At 38.9% G+C, this 17,914-nt stretch overlaps 2 protein-coding genes across 10 annotated transcripts in view; both read right to left on the bottom strand.

Moving 5' to 3' along the window:
- Positions 1-3,387, bottom strand: part of RAPGEF6 (Rap guanine nucleotide exchange factor 6) — a 224,999-nt gene extending 221,612 nt beyond the window's left edge. For 2 of the 7 annotated variants that reach the window (XM_033181328.1, XM_033181329.1), the window contains exon 1: positions 3,099-3,167. In XM_033181328.1, coding sequence (XP_033037219.1) covers positions 3,099-3,167 — 69 coding nt within the window. Of the gene's footprint in view, positions 1-3,098 lie in introns of all 7 variants that reach the window. The other 5 variants (XM_033181331.1, XM_033181325.1, XM_033181327.1 and 2 more) reach the window with 5 other exon arrangements.
- Positions 3,388-9,916: 6,529 nt separating this feature from the next.
- FNIP1 (folliculin interacting protein 1) overlaps positions 9,917-17,914 on the bottom strand; it is a 155,126-nt gene continuing 147,128 nt past the window's right edge. For all 3 annotated transcript variants that reach the window (XM_033181332.1, XM_033181335.1, XM_033181334.1), the window contains 2 exons: positions 15,294-15,409; positions 9,917-12,973 (listed from right to left, as the gene is read on the bottom strand). In XM_033181332.1, the coding sequence (XP_033037223.1) occupies positions 12,895-12,973; positions 15,294-15,409 (195 nt within the window). In that variant the 3' untranslated portion in view covers positions 9,917-12,894. The remainder of the gene's footprint in view (positions 12,974-15,293; positions 15,410-17,914) is intronic.

The following is a 17,914-nucleotide window of genomic DNA, read 5'->3' as shown; positions in this document are numbered from 1 at the left end:
TAACATGGTGAAACCCCATCTCTACTAAAAATACAAAAAATTAGCCGGGCGAGGTGGCACACACTACTCAGGAGGCTGAGGCAGGAGAATCGTTTGAACTTGGGTGGCGGAGGTTGCAGTCAGCCGAGATTGCACCACTGCACTCCAGCCTAGGCGATAGAGCAAGACTCTGTCTCAAAATAAAAAGAAAAGAAAAGAAAAAAGGTTAAGTAGGTCAATATCACTCCTCTGCTTCAAAATCTTTCAGTGCTTCCCCTCACTGAAAAGTCAAATAATTTGCAATGATTTGGAAAGTTCTATATGATGTGCCCTATGCTATGCATCATTATCTCCACTCCTTCATCTCTTACTACTCTCACACCTGTTCACCCTTCTCCAGTCACACAAAGCTGCTTGTTATTCCTGGAATGCATCAAGACATGCTCTCAACATGGCCTTTGCAACGATTGCTCCCTTTGCTGGGAAAGCACTTTCTCCATATACCCCTATAGTTAATGCCATCACATGCATCAAATCTTTGATCAAAAATCATCTTCTCAACCCAGACGAACGAACCACCTTATTTAAACTGCAACCCAGCCCTTGCCCCTTGCTTTCAATCCCTCTTACTCTGCTCTTTTTTAATAGCAATTAAAAGCTACATATTATGTAACTTACCTTTTAGTATATTCATTATCTGCCTTCCCCCCTCTTCATGCTATCAGAATGTAAGTCTTACTAGGGCAGACCTGCTTTGTTTATGGATACAACTGAGTGCACAGACTAGTGCCTTCAGCTGCCAGACTCCCAATAAGCAACCATTGAGCTAATATATTTATAATAGACCCTTGGGAGTCCAGTAAAAGTAAGGACCTTCTGAAAACAGAAATGAACTTGCGAGAATTTCGTCAAATTATTTATCACAAACAAATCACTAGGATTCAGGATTTCCTTCTTCATACTTCTTTACCCCAAACAAATTCTACACTCATTCAAAAGCACTACCAATGCATCAGTTAACCTCTTATGCTGCTAGATGTCAGGGCTACATTCTGTGTAATGTGGGCAGCTGTTCAGCATTCCCTTGAACAATGCTGCTGTTCCAGTTAAACAAAATAAAGTACTTTACACAGCACACAGTGGTCAACATAACTTTATGAACAGTTTAGAAAATTTCCTAAGGTTCAAAAATAGGCAATTTCAGCCAGGCGCAGGGCTCACGCCTATAATCCCAGCACTTTGGGAGGCCAAGGCGGGAGGATCATGAAGTCAGGAGTTCAAGACAAGCCTGGCCAACATGGTGAAATCCCGTCTCTACTAAAAAAACAAAAATTAGCTGGGCATAGGGGCGTGTGCCTGTAATCCCAGGTACTAGGGAAGGTGAGGCAGGAGAATTGCTTGAACCGGACCGGGAGGCGGAGGTTGCAGTGAGCTGAGATCGCGCCACTGCACTCCAGCCTGGGCTACAGAGGGAGACTCCATCTCAAAAAATAAAATAAAATAAAATAGGCAATTTCAAAATAAATAATTCTGCTGTTAAAGAGCAGTAGGATTCTTCCATTAAAATGTGAATTTAGTAGCACAAGTAATGTTTAAAATTAAAAGCAGCCGGGCAACTGCGGCTCACACTTGTAATCCCAGCACTTTTGGGAGGCCAACGCGGGCAGATAACTTGAGGTCGGAGTTCGAGACCAGAATGGGCAACATAGTGCAACCCCGTCTTTACTAAAAATACAAAAAATTAGCCAGGCATGGTGGCGCCTGCCTGTAATCCCAGCTATTCCGGAGGCTGAGGCAGAAGAATCGCTGGAACCAGGGAGGCAAAGGTTGTAGTGAGCCAAGATCGCGCCACTGCATGCCAGCCTGGGCGACAGAGTGAGACTGTCTCAAATAAAAAATTAAAAAAACATTAAATTAAAACCTACATTACACATCGTAAGCCTTGTATAATACTTTCCAATGCTATAAAAGCTGTAAGAGAATTTGCCTACTCAAATTCATACTTTCAATTAGCTCACACTGACTTCAAGAATCAGCATAAGGAAACAAAAACTCATCGAATTATAAATGTATATCTCAAAAAGAGAACTCCGGAAAGTGGCAGAATTTGTGCTGTTCCTATGTAAACATCAGGATCTTCAATAACATAATTTGACCTATCATAGCATCCATTATGGCCTGAATAATTGTCACGACCCAAAAGGTCAGCTCAACGTTACTAAGACTCAGTATGCAAAACACTATGTATCTGAAAAACTCCACAGTGACTTAGGAAGAATTAACCAAAGCATTTCCTTTACTGCAACTTTAAACAAGACAATCCAACAATCCACTCACATTGTTGTTAGTGTTTTGTTTAGAAAATATGTCCCACTTGTCATAGAAACTTCTCCAAATCAAGGAAAATCTTCCCCCAAAACCTTAGCATTCTACCGGGATAAGCAAAGCTAACAGGTTTTAGTTACATGACAGAAAACAAGCCTTCAGGTCTAATGAAAATCTTTTAAGCTGATACCATAACTGTTAACTCGACACAGCAAATTTTGGATCCAAGCACAAAATACTGTAAAATTTCCCAGTGACAGTCTGAAAAAGTACCTACAGCGGTGTTCTTTAAACACGCATCATCTACCATAGACTTCACCATTTGACTGGATGCAAACCTTTAAACTAATTTTGAAAACTTTATCTTTTTTTAGGCAACCGTACAATATTTCAGGGACCTTTAAAGAAAAACTATTTCTAAATTACATGGCTGAGATACTTCCCTTACAATTTTCATCTCGTTTTTCATAGTCTACTTAAACGAATGGGCATCTAACTCCGAAACTCGTTATTACCCAACTCAGAAAATACGACTTAGTAATGGTGCTTTCTTAACGACACTCAGAAGTTCCCGGCAAGGGATGGGTACGCGGGTTAAGACCGCATCACGCGCAGGAAGGGCGGCTGGCACCCCGCTGGCGACAAGGGCCGGGTCAGGGCAGAGACTCAAGAGAACCGATTCCCAGTAGCAGGTGCGAGACTCTGGCAAGAGGGCAGTCGCCGCGGGTTTCGGACAGACAGCGGGATGCTGTCGATTGCACTGTGGGACGCACATCAGGGTCGACCAGCCTCACCTCGGGAGTCCGCTCGGGCGGCTTCTTCCTCAATGCCTGCCTAGCGCCAGGGTCCACGGGTGAGTTCATGGCCACGGCCTGGGCACTCTGCAGCCTGCCCTTAGCAGCCCACGCCACAGTTCATTCACCCTAGGTAGCGGGTGCGGTACCTTTCCCCCGCCCCAAGGAGGGAACTTCGCGCCGTAACAAGGTCCAAACTCAAGCAAACAACCCTTCGCAACGCCCGCCTAGGGCCTCTACCCACGCGCGACTGGCCGGAGACAAGCCCTGGCGGGGGCGGGGGAGAGTAAGTGCGCATGCGCAGCACGCACGCGCATGCTAAGGAACGCCCAAGGGTGTGACTCCACTGTGACGTTAGAATTGGGGCGGTGCGGCTAAGTCTTTTCCTGCTGTCGTCGTGAGATTTAAAGACACCTCGCGAGACCTCACCTAAATCGGTCACGGGATCCGCCTCGGCGTTGAGGTTCCGGCTTCTCCATCTGTTGGAGAGACCGGAAACGCGCTGAGGGCCTAAGCAAAAAGAGCAGTTTGGGGCAGAACCGTGGGGAGGCGTTCTGAGTGGAGAGAACTGTTGTGCCCAAATCCGGAAGCCCAGGGCGTGGCCAAGTCCGGGTTTGCGCTCCCCTCTGCAACTTCAACTGCCGACTTTGAATATGCGGAAGTAGAAGCCGCCATTTGGCAAAGAAGGAAGTCCACGCACACCCCATATCTCTTTAAATAAAACGAAATCTCTTGTGAAAGCTGCCCACAGAGAAGTGCTTGATCTATTCGAAACGGACGTCATGAGACCAGGGCAGAGAAAGCAAACTTTCACGGCCAGGATGGGCAGCTGGTGCCGCGGCCAGCTCACGATTACCTTTGAGTCAAAAAACGATTTAAGACTGCCTTCATGTAACTAAATGCCCGGGGCAACCCTCCCTCAGGCAACTGGGTTTAGTGTTGGGACTCGAGTGGCAACTTTTGCAATACTTTCTACATTCTAGTCTGCTTCCCAACAGACCGAATAAAGCCAATTTTGTTTCACTGGTCCCTTGGTAAGAAAAACAATTCTCTTAGGAGCAGCCAGAGAGCTGCTGAGGCTGTTTCAACAATAAACTCACTGACAATTTCAAAATCCACCGTTCTGGGATACTCCTTACCCTTTCTCATAAGTTCATAGGTAACTAATTTTGGCGACACCACCTTTCCACTGAATTTTATGCTCCTTGATGGCTGTAACCACATCTAGGTACACCTTGGTATTTCTCACAGCAGTTAGCATAGTTCACTAAACAAGATGATTTATGATTTCATGCTTTCCAACTAATGACCGATTCACAGTAATTTTAATGACATAATAAGAGTTAAAAGTATATTTGAAAGCAATGAGAGTTCAGGCTACACAACACCGTTTCTGGGACGCCCAATGACTTAAGGGCTGTTTTCTGTTGGTCCTGGGGCTTGCCCAAACTGGGAGTTTACAACATACTATTAACATTTCTCTTTTTCAGGTATAGAGCAAAAACCTTACCAGGGAAGTGTGCCATAGCCATTGTAGAAATAAAGTAATCGTGGAAAAATCACAGGATGTTGCAGACGATCTGTTTTCCTCATCATTTTTGGTACAAATATAACCTCTCAAAGGTCTGCCTAGGATCACAAACAAAAGTTATCCCTTCCATTCTTCAAGGATCATTTTTCAGAGTCACCTCAATATTTTGAAAGAGGGAAAAGGAACTATCATGATCACCATGAACTTGAACTTTAATAGACCTAGAATTTGTGTCTCTAATATTAGACTTCTTCTAGTTAAGTGACTTGAAGTTATGTAACATCTTAATTTTCCTATGTTAAATGGGAATATAGTAAAGGACCTGTTGTTTCAGAATTTTCTTAAGATTACGTGAGAAATTTCACATGAAGCATTTAGTATGTTGCCTGCACAATCCAAGCACTCTTTATTTTTTCCATTATTTCGCCTCTGGGAAGTGATTTTTTTTTTTTTTGAGACGGAGTTTTGCTCTTGTTGCCCAGGCTGGAGGGCAATGGCGTGACCTCGGCTCACTGCAACATCCCTTGAACTACTCAGGAGTTCAAGGGATTCTCCTGTCTTAGCCTCCCGAGTAGCTGGGATTACAGACGCCCGCCACCACACACAGCTAATTTTTGTATTTTTAGTAGAAATGGGGTTTCACCCATTTTAACCATATTGGCCAGGCTGGTCTTGAACTCCTGACCTCAAGTGATCCACTCAATTTGGCCTCAAAGTGCTGGGATTATAGGCATGAGTCTCTGCCCCCGGCCTAGGAAGTAATTCCTCTAAAGTAGAAATTCAACTTTGAATAATTGAGTAGGTTTTTTTAGTTCAGTTTTTTTCACTTGTAACAATCCCAAAACACATTTAAGTATTTGTGAGGATGTGAAGCAAGAGGAACTCTCTCAAACCGCTGGTTAAGTGCAAGTTGGGAAGTCACTTTTGGCAAGGAAAAAAAAAAAAGTAATAAAGCTGAAACATAACACACCTTATGACAGCAAGTCCTTTCCTTGATATATGCCCTATAGCAGCAGTCCCCAACGTTTTACGGCACCAGGGACTGGTTTTGTGAAAGACAAATTTTCTGTGGGGTTGGGGGAGGGTTTCAGTATGGAACTGTTCCAACTCAGATCATCAGGCATTAGATTCTCATAAGGAGCATGCAGCCTAGATCCCTCACATGTGCAGTTCATGATAGGGTTCCTGCTCCTAGAGAATCTAATGCCCCTGCTGATCTGACAGGCAGTTATGCTTCCTTACCTCCTGCTGTGTGGCTGCTTCCTAACAAGCCATGGACCAGTACCAGTCTTCAGCCTGGGGACTGGGGACTGGGGACCCCTGCCCTATTAACAGAAAAGATGGACAAAAATGTTCATTATTCATAGACGCCAAAAACTGGAAATAACCCAAATATCCATCAATACTAGAAGGGATAAATTGTAAAATATTCATCCACAATGGCACATAGCTACATAGCACATAGTGATGATTCTCCAACATAATGTTGAGAGAAAAAAAGCAAAACAAAATACAGAGTATAATTACACACACAGAGTTTAAACAAGCAAAACTAGGTCTTTCAGGGATGCATATACAGAGGTAAAATAATAAAGATAAAGCAAGGAAATGAAGTCAGAGTGGTAGTTACAAAAGTGAGATGGTAGAGAATTATGGTCAGGATAGGGCACATGGAGGAGGGGGCTTCTGGACTGCTGAAAATGATCTACTTATTGGCCTTAGTGATGGTTATATGAGTATATATTTACTCTGTTTTCTGTATATATTTCACAAGAGAAAGTATGCAAAAATAATTGGGTTTTGTCATTAGACAGCAGTAGTAAAAACTACATTAATATACATGGTGACTATCCGTAACTAAATTTAAGTATACATTTTCAAAATCTATCTTGTCCTTTACTATCTTGTATTATATTGTTATATACAGAGCAAAGTGAGGAGAGACAGTGAAGTTCTAATAGCTATTTTCAGACAAAAGGCAACCTCCAGGACAGGATTCACCAGCATTAACTTGTATCTGAAAGAAAAATATAATGGTCTGAATGCAAGTAATTTATTAAATTGTGGGAAAATAAGGACTTTTTCATTGGCTTAACTATTTATGTTTACTTACTACTACCTGACAGCACATTACATATGAGTAACATGTATATATATTAATTTTTTTGGTCTATCCCCTCCACAAAAAGGAAAATATGTAAACTCTATGAAAACAGAAATAATGTATTATTTACTGGCATATCCCTAGTATTTAAACCTATGCCTAGTACATAATAGGTGTTGAATAAATATTTGCTGAATGACCAAAGAGAACTAAGGACTAACTTATTAAGAGGGCATTTTGCTATTAGAAAGAGAGGTACTTGAATATCATGAACCTGCTCATGAGTGAAAAATATATATATATAAATATTTTTTGAAGAGAGGTACTTGATTGCTCTCCAGTGACAAAGATCATCTCTGGTTACATAGCTGTTGCATTGCAAAACTGAATGCTCAATAAATGGATGTAATCATATGTCCATCTTTCCAGAATAACTGCAAACCAACAAAAATGGGGTAAAGAGCTCTGGTTTTAGAGCTCTGGTTTTAACAGTACCTGAAACGAAGTAAGGAATTGAGATTTGGAACATGCTAGAGATTGAGTCACTACTATGGACAAATAAGAGCTTTTACTGACTCAAATCCAGAAGGTCAGTTGTTATTATTGAATCAGAATCTCTGGGAGTGGGCGTCTAGGAACTCTTATTTTTCAAAAGCTACCCCAGGTGCTTCCAATATGCAACCAAGTTTGAGAACCACTTCTAAATTATAATAACTGTGATTCTAAACTAGTCTGATCCATTTTTTTTTTTTTTGAGACGGAGTCTCGCTCTGCCGCCCAGGCTGGAGTGCAGTGGCCAGATCTCAGCTCACTGCAAGCTTTGCCTCCTGGGTTTACGCCATTCTCCTGCCTCAGCCTCCCGAGTAGCTGGGACTACAGGTGCCCGCCACCTCGCCCGGCTAGTTTTTTGTATTTTTTTTTTTAGTAGAGACGGGGTTTCACCGTGTTAGCCAGGATGGTCTCGATCTCCTGACCTCGTGATCCACCCGTCTCGGCCCCCCCAAGTGCTGGGATTACAGGCTTGAGCCACCGGGCCCGGCCGTCTGATCCATTTTTAACCCCAGCCATTGTACCATACTAAAGAAGGACATTGACTTGTGAGTGTTAGACCAAATATGCCCAAGAATGGTATCACAAGATTCTTATGGAAATAATATCTTCCCGGTACTTACACATTTATCAACAGTTTCGTCCTTCCCCTTGAGACAATATAGGAAAGCAATACTGCCTTTATCATTATTTGAATTTATGCACTGAGGTAAATATAAGGACTGTCCTTATTAAGATAGCCACTTGAAAAGGAAGGAAGCTCAAGCCTCTTTAACTTAATACTCTCCTTAGAGGAAATGCAGGTTTATTTGTGGGATGTTTAAGAAGACTGTTTAACCCAGATAGAGGTGTCTGCAATCTGATGAAGGGATCAGTCTAGATTCAGGTTCACCAGAAACAAAGTTAGTGTTAAAAGAAAGATAAGGAGAACTAGTCACCTGACTATTGGAAGAGAGAGGGTAACTGAGCATATACTTTAAGACCAAAAGGACACTAAAGTTCTCCTGACAAATAATGGGTGGGAACATATTCTGTTTTGGACTGCTTGTATTTTTGGCGGGGAGGGGAAGTCTCAACTAATCTTAAATTTAGAGCAAACAGGGAAAAGCCCAGCATGCAGTATGGAATAAAAACAGGAAGCACTACACTCCTCTATGTCCCCCATTTCTATCTGCCTAAGCTGTTCCCACTCACAGCTACAATTTTCCACCCCCACCTTGCACCTTCAGCTCAGGTTTGGTCCTACTTGCCACCCTACCACACCTTTCATATTGGCAAAGACAAATGAAGAAATCCCGGATATCTTTACAATACAGCTGTCACCACACAGCAGTTGAGAAAACATTCTGGTCTGAGAGACAAGATGAACACACAGGAAAGACTGTGAGTTCAGAAAATCACATTAAAGTCTCTGTATTTCCTTTTCTCATTAGCAAAAATCTTCTCATAAATGTTTCCAATTTTAAACCTTTAAAATAGCTGACAGCTGTTTCCCAAATACTTGAGACTTCTCTGCTTTGAAACAGTTCACTTATTCTCTTTGGTTAAATGTAAGAGTGATAATATGGAATATTATACGAAAACAGGTACATCAAAAAGTCCCTGGTCTAGTCCCGCCCCCAGGACTAACTATGCCCAGATCAACCTAGCCTGAGCAAGACAGCGTACCAATAAGCCTACTCACTGATGAGTCACTGCTATAGAGCAAGCACAAAGCTGACTTCCCTACAACACAGATGAAGACAATAGACTTGCTCAGTTACTTGTAAATCAGTGAACAAAGAGGATTAAAACCCAAACTAATTAGCCAATTTTTTGTAAAGTATAGTAATTTGTATTGAATACGTTCTTTTTTATTTGAGACAGAGTTTTGCTCTTGTTGCCCAGGCTGGAATGCAGTGGCACGATCTCAGCTCACTGCAACCTCTAGAGGCTGAGGCAGTAGAGAAGCAACTCTCCTGCCTCAGCCTCCGGGGTAGCTAGGATTACAGATGCCTGCCACTATGCCAGGTTAATTTTTGTATTTTTAGTAGAGATGGGGTTTCACCAGGTTTGTCAGGCTGGTCTCAAACTCCTGACGTCAGGTGATCTGCCCACCTCAGCCTCCCAAAGTGCTGGGATTACAGGCATTAGCCACCGCACCTGGCCTGTATTGAATACAATTTTCTTAACAACATTATATAACTTCTAGGTTTTAGATTGTTGGGTTCAGTTTGCTTTCATAAAAGCATTTAAAGAACTTCTCAATTTGTCACTGTAAGAAGATACTCATATTTTCTGTTACTATGTTTTTATTCATAAGAACATATGTTAAAAATTCTCACAACAGTAGGTGGGGGGCCACAGGAGGAAGGCTGGACAGATTATCTGGTAAAAGTAGCAGCCAAAAATTATTTAGCATTTGGAGTATGCCAGCACTGAGCTAAATCCTTAACATTCATTATTTCGTTTGATTCTCACAACCACCTCATGAGGTAGATTCTATTAAATTACCAACATGGAAATGCCAATGGGGAAAGGTCACATCCTTAGAAGTGTCAAACTTTGGACAAGAATCTAGGTGGTCTGACATCAGACATCAGTCCATAATGTTACGTATATCTTAATATATGAAAGAAAGACCAACACCATCCATCAAATTGACATGTGTATTTATTGCACAAATATCCCCTAGAACTGGGAGGTTATTATAATACAAGTGTACATTTGAGAAATGTATACAGAACAAGAAACAACTATGTACATTTTACATATCCAACATCTAAGTAACTTAGAAAAAGCAAACAATCTCATAAGACATCTACCAGAAGTAGGCATTATGTAAAATCTGTTTTTTTAAGTGATCATCCCCAGAGTATGCCAATTGGAACAAAACAAAATCTCTACTAGTATGTTTTTATTGCACTTAAAGTTTTCAAACTCAAAATTAAGACATATTAATAAAAGCCAGAAATATTTAAAATCAAACCAATTAGTTTATATACAAGAAAAAATTAGTTTTAATTCTATAATGTAAAAGATCCCTTTTTTATTTCCTGTTTCAATAAACAGGGTTTTTTTTTTGATATGTAACAACTGTCTGTACCATAACTTGTAAAGATTATTTTGAACAAGCCAAAACTCTTTTCACATTCATCATAATGACCACATTCCAAAGTAGCAGCAGCTCATTCCTTGGGCTTTGCGTAAGGAAAGAATGACTATGATGAAGGTAATAGAAATTATAGACGGATTAGAAATTATAAAACTCAGGAATGGGAGGGAGGGGGAGGAAAAAAACAGTAACTCACGAATCCTATAAGGATTAATGATTCTTTAAGAAACTATAGGTCATTTCCTTCCCAGCAAAGCTTAGCTTTATGAACAACAGTAGCACGAGCCACCCACTTATTGAGGACTAGAATTTCTAAATGGTAATTAAACATTTTAAATAAAGAATAGTTTGATAGTTAAGGAAACACCCAGACATTATCCAACTGCTACACAGAGCTACAATAAAAAATAATAATGTACAAGGCTGGGCACAGTGGCTCACACCTGTAATCCCAGCATACTTTGGGAGGTCGAGGCAGGTGGATCACTTGAGATCGGGAGTTCAAGACCAGCCTGACCAACATGGTGAAATCTCATCTCTACTAAAAATACAAAATTAGCTGGGCGTGGTGGCACACACTTATAATCCCAGCTACTTGGGAGCTGAGGCAGGAGAATCACTCGAACCTGGGAGGCAGAGGTTGTAGTGAGCTGAGATCGCACCGTCGCCCTCCAGCTTGGGCAACAAGAGTGAAACTCTGTCTCAAAAAAAAAAAAAAAGGTACAATGACCCGCAAATGTATGAACTTTTTAATATTCTGAATTCTGCCAAAAGGATTGACGCATAGAATTCCAAAATTAGACAACTGGATAATTTTGCTAATGTACAGAATAAGAAAATTAAGCCAAAGAAAATATATCCACAAACACTCCTTGGCAGCAAGTCATCCATGGGAGACTCAGGTAATAACTGGGACTAGGTAAAAGGTCATGGGCCAAACAGATTGCAGACACACTAATTTCAGATTTACATTCCATTAAAACAACCATTTCTTCTTTGTCTAGTTGGAGGTCTCTTGAATACATACAGAGCAAGGCAAAATGTGACCCAATGCTGTAAATTCAAGGTCAAAGACAACTTTCCATTATCTATTGAAAATTTAAACAGCAAGAATGGATGTGTTATATAGTAAATATATTTAATAACTGAACAAGTGGTTTTCTTTTTTTAATCAATGATGAAATTATGATGAAAATAGTCAATGAAAGCAGAAACCAACTTTACTACTAGCATTAAAAGTCTCTTAGACCAGATAAGCAAAGAATAAACTATAATGTAGTATTCAAGTAAACTGAGGTAGTAGAGAGTATTGAAAACTTTATCCACCCACCTTTCTATTTACATTACTTACAAGAATTTGGTTCCGTATTAGCCTTTCTTACAAGCAACATTCTATAGTATGTACAAAGGCAACAATTGAGAAGTGAAAATCTTTGAAAAAAATGCACTTTTGGAAAGGAGGGGCTGTTAGAAAAAAAAAGAATAATTTTAAGAGTTATGAGTTCTATGAGTGTAAATTGGGTATTAGTAAGCAGTGAAACAAATATTCAGCTCCTATGGGTTCATGAGGGCTGATACCAAAAGCAAGGGCCTTGGCTACCTGAGCACTTTTAAAGAACATAGTCTTGTTTTTGCCAGTGCTTTGGTGCAATTTTTAATCCTAATTTTCATTTATGTTAAATTAGTGAATATGCAAATATTAATATTTATAAGAATAGCTCACACTTACAAACAAATGATACAAAGTAGTATTCTCATTTTGGGAATCTCAGCCTTAAAAAAAAAAAGGTTGGCTTTACTTATATTTTAGAGTGTGTGAAACAGAAAAATCACCAATAAGTAACATTTCAGCATTATAGACAATACTAGTTGAAAATATATATTTTTTAAAGGCATGTTTACCAATCTTGTATTTCTACCTCTGCTTTTTAAAAAAAATAGGTACATATGTACACTTGGGTGGATAACATAACACATTTACACTCAATTATTCTGAGTTTGTTATAATTAATAGGCTGTTTAGAATACTTATTTTGAGAAATAACCAGAAATTAGCTGTTTTGAATTGCAAAACTAACAAATAATCAAGGTTTTATAGATCTCTGTACCTTAGAAATTAAAAATTAAAAACTAACGAAATAGCTATTTCTGAGCCATTAAATCATGAGACATTGTTGCTGTTTATGAGTTGTGACAACACTGCAGTGATCACATGAAACTCTTGATAATATTCATTTTGTAGAAATTTCTACCATACACTTTGGCTTTTTCAAATGCTTCAAAATTATTGTTGCTTTAATTTCATTTGTTTAAAAATCTACCGCCACCCAAAAGTCCAGTCAAAAAGAAAAAGCCATGTGACATACACAGAATACACAATGCTCTGCAGGATACCCTGGTGACTGACTCATTCAGATGGAAGTCTAAAAGGGAAAAAGAATCTCCATAAATGCATGTTGTGTCTGCTTCCTTGGTTTCTACTTATTTTCCCACCAATTTCTAACAATCTTTAGGTATATTAAAGGAGTATTTGTGCAACATATGGAGAGTGAGTGCTTGCTACAGCAGCCAGAAGTGGAAGATCACTGGATTCAATCCTGAAATAAAGGGGAAAAAAATTTCAGTTTTGATTTTCTGTACCGAGGACATGAACTCTACAGGCAATAACCATCACCTCAACAGTTAAGGAGCTAGGCCACTCTGGCCAAAATGAAAAATTTTCAGTAAATAAAACACAGAACTACAGATATGAGTAACAACGTCGTAAATGTAGGGAAGTGCCTCAATGACATGCTGATGGAACATGAATTTGGGCAAGGCACAATGACTAACAACTACAATCTAGTGTAATAACAGCTGGGTGCGGTGACTCATGCCTGTAATCCCAACACTTTGGGAGCCCTAGGTGGGAGGATTGCTAAGCCCAGGAGTTCAAGACCAACCTAAGCAAGATAATGGCAAGATATTGAGACCCTATCTCCATGAAAAAATTTTAAAAACCAGCTGGGCATGGTGGTGTGTGCCCGTGGTACCAGCTACTCTGGAAGCTCAGGCAGAAGGATCTCTTGGGCCCGGGAGGTTGAGGCTGAAGTCAGCCATGTACCAAGAGCAGGGCAACAGAGCAAGATCCTGTCTCAAAAATAAATAAATAAATAAATAAATAAATAAATAAAAAATAATAATAGTGTGTACCCAGATTGTTTTAGATTCAGATGTTTCTATAATAAGATGTACTGGAAGTAATGGGAGCTACTTCAAAATACATCCTACCATAAATTTACAGGAAAAGAAAAATGGCCAATCAATATAGAAACTTAATCAGACTCCCTCATGGTTAGAGAAATGTGAATAAAATCAGATGCCATTTTTTAGCTAGTAGCTTGGCAAAGATCAAATTTGGTTAGAGCCAGTAGTGAGAACAACACCTCTTACTGTTTGTGGGAATTCATATTGAAAGTTTCTGGAGAGTATTCAGTATAATCTATCAAACTATCTATCAATACAGGCCCTTTAACCAAAAATTCTATTTCAAGGAATTTATCCTACAAATGTCAGAGATTTATATTCAGTCTAGCATTGGTTTATAGTAGCAAAAAACTAAAAATAATCTAAATTCCAACATATAATGGAATGCTAGACAGCCATTAGGAAGAATGAGATTATTATGTGCTTATATGAACATTCAAGATATAGGAAAAGGAAAGTTGTACAAGGACACAAGAGTATAAGTCAAGTTAGATTTTTAAATAATATTCATTTAAAAATTCTATAAAACAATCTGTTAACAGTGTTTGAGTAGGGGTTGGAAGTTGGGGAAAGAAGACAATGACACTTTTCATTGTATGCCAAAATGCACTGTAAATTTTGGTTATATGTATGCTACTTTTTAAAACTTGTCTTAAATATTTTTACATAAAGGCATTAAACACCTCACTCCCCAGAAAAACAACATTATATCCTGTTATTGATTTTCCAAATACTAGAGAACAATTCTCTCTGTATAACTCAAGTCAAAATCATCAGGACTGGACCAACAGTGTGGTACTACAGAATATAAATAGGGTCTAAAGGAAAAAAGATACAGAGTCATTCAAATCCCTAATTAGTCCTACCAGTGTGTGTGACATCTGGTATGTTAACTTACAGAATCATCTGTTTCCAACCTGGATAACATTGCCTACACACTGCAGGATGATAATAAGAATTAAGAAATAACACTAGTAAAAAATTTTAATTTGGTTTCTGACATACAGTAGGTTCTCAGTGATACTGGTTTCTTTTCCCATCATAAAAGCAAAATTAGATAAAAGTTCTAGCTTGTTTTGCTTTCTTTAATGGCATTTCAAGAAATGATTAATATGAACCCACCTAAAGTGGCCAGAGAACACAAGAAAAGTGACCACAGAACATAATGAAATAGGGCCATACTATGCTCCCCCACCAACTTCCCATTCCTCCTTCAGTAGGCATTTTTGATAACTGTTTTCTGCCAGAGAATAATGCAGAGTAGACAGACATAATATATCGTTAATGGGGAGGAAGGAGTAATATATGGATAACGTATTACCATCCTCAGACTTCTGTTACCTCAATCAGCTCATTTAGAAGGCAGGGCAGATACTTGGAATAATGAGTTTGCAACATATGTAATCAATAAAAATGACTATGTACTTATTTTTCTCAGAAAAAAATTCAGATTTTAATTCATTCTGATTATATTCTCAACCGCCTGTATATAATGGCACAAAGAATAATGCCTTTCAGGTTATTATATGGTACAGGGCAACCTAAATGATAACAGCCTCCAGCTTCTAATAGGAGAAGATCCATAAAAGAAAAAAGGGCAATTCTGAGGAACATTCCTTGCATGATGACAGAGCAATGAAAGCAAAGCCAGAAAAGAAACCATTAACATACCCCAGAACCACTCCCAGCTCCTTGACATGAACACGCATCTGCCCCCTCAGGTATTCAGACAGCATTTTACTTTTGAAATATAGCTCCTGCAACCGGTCTTCAAGATGCATTACACACTGTAGTTAGGGAGGAACCAAGAACCAGGTCAGAAAACAGTTTTCAACTCTCAGTCATGGCAAACTCTAAAACATAATGTTTTTGACAATTCTGTTTATTTATTTCAACATGAACTAAAATTTGGAGCACATTTTTAAAGTATGTAGTTTTAGCTAAAGACGGAAGTGAACCTTTTTCTAGCTCGTATCAAATATTACCTTCTACAGCATCATTTTTTTTAAAACTGTGCTAAAAATACACATACAATTTGCCCTTTTAACCATTTTTGTTTGTTTGTTGTTTGTTTTTGAGACAGAGTCTCGCTCTGTCACCCAGGCTCAAGTGCAATGGCATGATCTCAGCTCACTGCAATGTCCACCTCCCGGGTTCAAGCGATTCTTCTGCCTCAGCCTCCTGAGTAGCTGGGACTACAGCCATGCACACCACACCCGGCTAATTTCTTTTGTATTTTTAATAGAGACAGGGTTTCACTACGTTGGCCAGGCTGGTCTCAAACTCCTGACCTCAGGTGATCCACCCACCTCAGCCTCCAAAGTGCTGGGATTACAAGTGTGAGCCACCGTGTCCAGCCCCAAAACCATTTTTAAGTATACTTCAGTGGCACTAAGTAGAGTCAAAATGTTGTGCAACCATCACTACTATCCATTTCCAAAACTGCTTTCACTATGTTTTTATTCCAAATTTGATAAATGTAAAATTTTTACAAATTAATATTTTTCAAATGTATTTACACAGGAAAGGATGTATTTATTCTCCTGTGGAGAATAGAAAACAGTTTGCAAAAGTTCATAAAGAATGCTATGTAGTTCCCCAATTTCTAAGCTGAAAGACTGAAAATTAAAACACATCTGGGCATGGTGGTTCACACTTGTAATCACAACACTCTGGGAGGTGGAAGCAGGAGGATCATCTGAGGGCAGGAGTTCGAGACCAACCTGGGCAACATAGTGAGACTCTGTCTATACAAAAAAAAAAAAAAAAAAAAAAAAGCATTAGCCGAGCATGGTGACATGTGCCTGTAGTCTTAGCTACTCAGGAGGTTAAGGCAGGAGGACTGCTTGAGCCCAGGGTTTTGAGGGTGCATTGAGCCATGACTACTACTGCAATTCAACCTGGGCGACAAAAGTTAAAAAAACAAAAACAAAAACCTAAAACACATACATTTTGTTTAATGTCAATTAACTTGTTCTATTTACTAAAATAGGTGATTTATCACATGAATTGATGCTAAACATATTTGAGGAAAAAACAGAAGTTTCAGGCGCTAAGCATTAAATTCTTGCAGAGTGTTCCTTTCCAATGAAAATCAGCTATTAAAAGTTCCTAATAAAAATCCACTTTATTACTGGAAAAACACAACCAAATGATTGTGGTTTTATAGCGTATGTTTTTTTTCACAATGCTTTAGGCTGATAATGCCATAAGAAAATTTCAACTGCAGAATATATGTAGATATAAAATATGTAATATAATTTACTATATTAACCACTTTACAGTATATAATTCCATAGTCCTAAGAGCATTCAGTGTTGTGCAACCATCACCACCATCCATTTCCAGAACATTTCATCATCTCAAAAACTCTGTACTCATTAAACAATAACTCCTTATTCTCTTTTTTCCCGCAGCTCCTGGTAACCACTATTTTAGTTTCAGTCTCTATGATAATCTGCCTATTTGTGGTACCTCATATAAGTGGAATCATACAATATTTGTCCTTTTGTGTCTAGTGTATTTCACTTAGCATAATGCTTATGAGGTTCATCCATGTTGTAGCATGTATTAGAATTTCAGCCCTTTTCATGGCTGAATAAATATTGCATTATATGTATTATACCAAATTTTGTTTATCCATTCATTTGCTGATGGACGCTTGGGTTATTTCTAACGTTTGGCTATTGAGAATAATGTTTCTATGAGCAACAGCATACTGCCTGAATCCCTGCTTTTAATTGTTTTTAGTATAAACACAGAAGTGGAATTAATAGGTCATATGGTAATACAATGTTAAACTTTTTGAGGAACAGCCAAATTTTTCCCACAGCTCCCGCACCACTTTACATTACCATCAACAATGCATGAGGGTTCCAAGGTCGCCACATCTTGGTCAATACTTACTATTTGTTGTGAATTCTTTTTATCATAGTCATCCTTACAGGTATTGAATGGCAGCTCACTGTAGTTTTATTTGCATTTCCCTAATGCCTAATGATATTGAGCATATTTTCATGTGCTTATTGGCCATTTGTATATTTTCTTTGGCAAAATGTCTATTCAAGACCTTTGCCATTTTTTAATTCAATTGTTTGCTTTCTGTTGAGTTGTAGGAGTTATTTATATATTCTGAGTATCAATCCCTTTTGAGATATATGATTTGCAAATATTTTCTATTTTAGAGGTTGTCTTTTCACTCTGTGATAGCTAATAAACAAAAGTTTTTAATTTGATGAAGTCCAATTTATTTTTTTTTACTTTTGTTACCTATGCTTTTGGTTTCAAATTCA

The sequence above is a fragment of the Trachypithecus francoisi genome, unplaced genomic scaffold, assembly GCF_009764315.1.
Source record: "Trachypithecus francoisi isolate TF-2019V2 unplaced genomic scaffold, Tfra_2.0 Lachesis_group2, whole genome shotgun sequence".
NCBI classification, from domain to species: domain Eukaryota; kingdom Metazoa; phylum Chordata; class Mammalia; order Primates; family Cercopithecidae; genus Trachypithecus; species Trachypithecus francoisi.
This window is presented reverse-complemented; position numbering and strand designations above follow the sequence as displayed.